This window comes from Aegilops tauschii, chromosome 2 (genome assembly GCF_002575655.3).
Source record: "Aegilops tauschii subsp. strangulata cultivar AL8/78 chromosome 2, Aet v6.0, whole genome shotgun sequence".
Classification (NCBI taxonomy): domain Eukaryota; kingdom Viridiplantae; phylum Streptophyta; class Magnoliopsida; order Poales; family Poaceae; genus Aegilops; species Aegilops tauschii.
The window spans coordinates 128,786,213-128,790,891 of NC_053036.3; the positions used below are offsets into that span (position 1 = coordinate 128,786,213).

General features: G+C 41.7%; 1 protein-coding gene across 1 annotated transcript; it reads right to left on the bottom strand.

Annotated features, from left to right (window-relative positions):
• Window positions 1–241: 241 nt before the first annotated feature.
• LOC141040815 (uncharacterized) lies at window positions 242–1,316 on the bottom strand. Its single transcript, XM_073506929.1, has 2 exons — window positions 1,033–1,316; window positions 242–545 (listed from the first exon to the last, which is right to left on the bottom strand). The coding sequence occupies exons 1-2, from the start codon at window positions 1,314–1,316 to the stop codon at window positions 242–244; spliced, it is 588 nt and encodes a 195-aa protein (XP_073363030.1).
• Window positions 1,317–4,679: the final 3,363 nt, after the last annotated feature.

Below are 4,679 nucleotides of genomic sequence, written 5' to 3' on the forward strand. Positions count from 1 at the left end.
TACAAAAGAAATGTTCGATATGAAGCAACGGACATAATCAAAAGCTTGCATACATGAAACAAAGAACAACACAATGACTAAAGTAAAGTGAAACTAAAACATAGCCCTGATTATTTCTAGTTGCTGTATTGGATTACAACCTTGTTCTTCTTCTGCTTTGCTTGTTTGTCTCTTTTTGCCCTGTCCAGTCCCATTATGACATCGTAGATGATTCTCCATGACTCATATGTTGCGAATGCATCTATTGCTGCATACTTGATAAGCTTTTCTGGCAGTGGGCAAAATCCCCACAGAGTATGGTCCTCCTTGCGGTTAATTTTTTTTTCATGTCATGGTAGTGAATGTCCATCATCCTGCCAGCAACATCAGCCAAAGAGTCAAACTTCTTTTTATTGTATGGGTCTCTCCATTCCACCTGAATATCAATGTAGTTGTCGGAGTTGATCTCCAAACCAGATAACTTCAGCTTGCTTTTGTCTCCTTCAATGGCGAATCCGACGAAGGTGTACTCACCATTCATGAGGAATTTGTCTAGTTCTATTGGCCTGCAAGATGTTTGTATATAGTGAATATAGTTTATTTTCTTAGAACTACCAATGTTTTTTTGGTTTTTCTGAAACTGAACTGCAATATGAATATCTGAATCTGTTGCATTGAGTAGTTGCTAATACGTTGTTCAGCATAACTAGTAAATCCGATAATATATTGCATAAACAATGCATGTTTTGTGCATGATTGTATTCTTGAACTATATTTCATACATGTTTTGTATAGTAATGTTGCAGTTTTCTATTGTTCAGTCAAATAGTTTGTATTTGGTAAAACAAAATAAAACTGTGTGTATTGCTAGATCATCTAATTCAAGAATTGAACACATGAGTGACATACATGGAGCCAGATGAAAACTGTCAATGAATTCATATGCCATGCTTTTCAAAAATGAGAACCAAAGTTTAAATATTGGCAATTGAAGTGAAGAAAATTTAAAATCAATATTGACAAGCAATAGTACAGATTGATAGTTATTCTGACCTGTCTTTAGCTGCAGAGATGTGGTAGACAAGGCATTCCTTTTCTACACATAGCTGGAGCACTGCTGCCCGCTGTGGCTTCACGTAGTGCATGTACTCGACATCAACACCGACTAGTTTGACGGGCATTCCACCGAGCTTCCTCCTGAGCGTGGACAACATCTTGTCCACGTCTTCACCCTTGCTTGTGCAAACGACGCGGAGCTTGTGGTTGCCGTGGAGGTCGACGTCGTGTAGCTCCCTGGTGTACCTGCGGCGCTGCTTGTACAGAGGTGCATCCGCCATGACTCTACTCTGCTCTCTCGTGTTTGTTCTGGAGAGAGAGGTTAGTGAAAGGAAGTGTGGAGAAGAAGATGCAATGGGGTTTTTTGGGGTACGAAGCAGTTGTGTCTTCTCCTCTGCTCTCCTCTGCTCTCCTTGACAGGATGTGGGAGAGGTGGAGTGGGGTGGGAGCGTGGTGGGGCTCTGTTTTTAGTTACGTGGCAACTACAGAGAGGTTCTGCTATGAGGAGGCTCTGTTAGTGCGTTGGAAATCCGAAACGTCGTCGCCTCTTTTTTCGTGACTTGTTCAGGTATGCACGCAACTGTCAGAAAATGTGATGATTGATGTTTTCGGTGAATTATCCTAGTAAGTGCACTTCTTTGCTATCAGAACAGAACTGCGTACGTCCACATAGTGTACTGCATGGAAGTGAAATTTATTCTTCGTGCACTGAATTATATCGGATTAGGATTCATACAGATGTACGCACATTTAATTTCTTGATGGAGTTCTTTCATGTTGTTCTTTTTTTATAACGGACTACTTTGCTTAACTAACAGGGCTGCATTCTTCATTTTAGCCATACTGCAATGCAGTAGAAAGAGAACTCCATTTCAAAAAAATTAATACTTCGTGCTTCCACGTGGAGAACTGCACTGTTGGACGTGGCGGACTGCATTTGTACGTTGACTTTGGGCTTCCTGCATTTTATTTATTAATAGCGAACTGTAGTTTCTGGCAGTGCCCATGCACATTTTCTTTTGTTGTTGTTATTCATTTAAAAAATGTTTCTCATTTTTCTTTGACGTTTTATTTTTGAAGTTACTGTTTTTTCTTAGTGGGCCTTGTTGGGCCTGTGTTCGGGGAGTGAAGACGCATTGGGCCCAAGTCGGCCTGTGAGCACGGCTGGTTCCCGGTGCGTTGTGTGCGGCCTAATGTTTAGTCCCACCTCGCCCGCGGAAGGCGCGCCCGACCACTTTATAAGCGCTGGCGAGGCAGCCGTATCAAACTCCTCTGGTTACTTATTTGGGCGCTTATACACGGCGCTCGCTGCTCTATGCTCTATGACCTGTGGGCCCATTTGTGCCCGGCCCCACTCATCGTGGCTCAGAACGACTCGCCTACGGTGGGTGCAGACCTACTACGAGACTGGCTGGGGCCGGGTGCACCTGTGGTGGTCAATTTTTTTTGTATTTTCTATCTTAAGTATTTTTTTCAATGTAAGGGCGTGCACTGCTTAGCAAAACATCTGTGTACTGCATTGATCAGGGTTCTGTACCGCATGTGCACACATTCCGTACTACACATGTTTGCGCTACATTTTTGTGCACTGCATTGGAAGCATTTTTCTTTATTGTTTTTCCCTCTTATGTATCATTTTTTTCTAGTGTACGGGTGTGCACTGCTTTGTTGCCTCTATGTGCACTGCATTCGTCATGGTCTTGTGCTGCAGGTGTACACATTTTGCACTGCATGCATGCTTCTTTGTGCTAAAGTTGTGACTGGTTATGCCAACGCTGCGGACTGCATGGCTTACATTTAAGGACTACATCAGGTTCACTAATTCTGCTTTTGTGCACTGCGCGAAAGTGCTTCTCTTGTGTTTCATTTTGAGCATGTACTGCACTTCTTGCACACATATAGTGAACTTCCTGGTAAGACTTTGGAGAACTGCACACATAAAATGGTCTGTGGATTATAATTTTTTAGAGAATTATTATTTAATGATCTGCGGTTAGTTCGTGGGAATTTCTGCAGTCAAAGTCTTTGTAGAACTTCCTGGTAAGACTTTTTCTTTGGTAACATAAACCTTTATTGATTGTCCTTCATTCTTGGTAACATAATTTTCATTAACTTCCCTTTAATTTTCAGTTTTGACCTTTTTGCATTCCTCTTCTATAAATGTAGGCCAACTTCTACCCTTTATTTGCAGTTCATTTCTCCTCTAGCCGCAACTTCTCTCCTTTCTCTAGCCTCTCTTTATTTTTTTCCTTTTCTAGGTTTTTGTTGCAATGGCTCCAGGCCCCTGCGCGAATCTCTCCTGCTGCGGCCGTGGTTGTGGTGTGCCGACGCACTGCGATTGCTCAGCTTGCTCGCAGGCCCGTCGTACTCGTCGTGGGGGGAAGGTATTGTACCGAGCTGGGCGAGCGGAGCAGCTTGCATATGCCATGTATTCACAGAAGGATTGGATATGGGCCACATCAATGTTTCTGCGTTCTATTCCGCCCTGCTTCACCATGGCCTTGGCCGCACAAGTCCTTTTGTCCATCAGCTTACGCCAAGAGATGTAGAGACTCACTACAAGATGGTATTTTTCGCTTGATCTGATTTTTTCTTTGTGTTTTCCATTTTTTTGTATAATTCCATACTATTCTGAACTTCTAGTTTTTTAGGAGTGCACTTATTTTGTTTTATTGAAGTGTACTACACTTTGTACTTATATCTTGTTTTTATTTTTTTGCTTGTGTGCATGGAGCTCGTGTTTTATTTTGCATGGTTACAATATGTGTACTGCTTAGATACTAGATGAGAAGTAATAGTTTCCACAATTTTTCCCGCTTGTACGTTGTGTACTACATGCAGGTAGTATCAAGAACTTCATAATAGTTATAAGCGTACTTCTTGTTTGCAAGTTCCGCACTGCACATTAGATTGCGTTTAATCTGTACTGCTTTTTGCAGAAAATTCCCCAACGAGCTGTTAGGTATCTCCGGCCCAAGAAGAAGGGAATTCTCCAAGTTGTTCTTGGTAATGGACACCTTAAACCAGCCAAGTACCGTGTAGGCGTTGACGGGCGGTTGTGTCTGCAGAAAGGGTGGAAGGAATTTGTCATTGATAGTGGCCTGATGTCTGAGCAAGTTGTTGTCCACAACTTCTTTGAACTCGAGAATCGTACGGTTAGAATCACGTTTGATGTGATTGGTTAAGGTTATGAGTTTGATTTGTAATAAGTACTTTTGTGTGTCAAACGCTTCATCTTTTTGATGTGTTTTGTAATAAGCACTTTTGTCATCTGAACCGCTTCAATTATTATTCTGAACTTCGTGCTGCCAGTGAGCTAACTGCATTTTTTACATCGTTTTTGGATCAAAATGTGTCAAAGTTTTACTCTAGACTGCTATATATATGGTATACTCTATACACCATTTCTCTTTACATGGTTTAGTTGTATAACTCATAGTCAGCGGGAAATTTGTGTTTACACAAAATTTAAACTGATACATGAGTCATACAGATAAGCAAACTGCTATGCATATGATTAATTTATTGAAGTTCATCTATTTGGTCGTTAATCTGCTGCTTCTCCGCGGTGACTGGAGCGTGTCTAATGTCGCACTTTCTTTTGTTTCCCGTGGCGGTGTTGCTTGTTCTTGTCTCTGCACCAT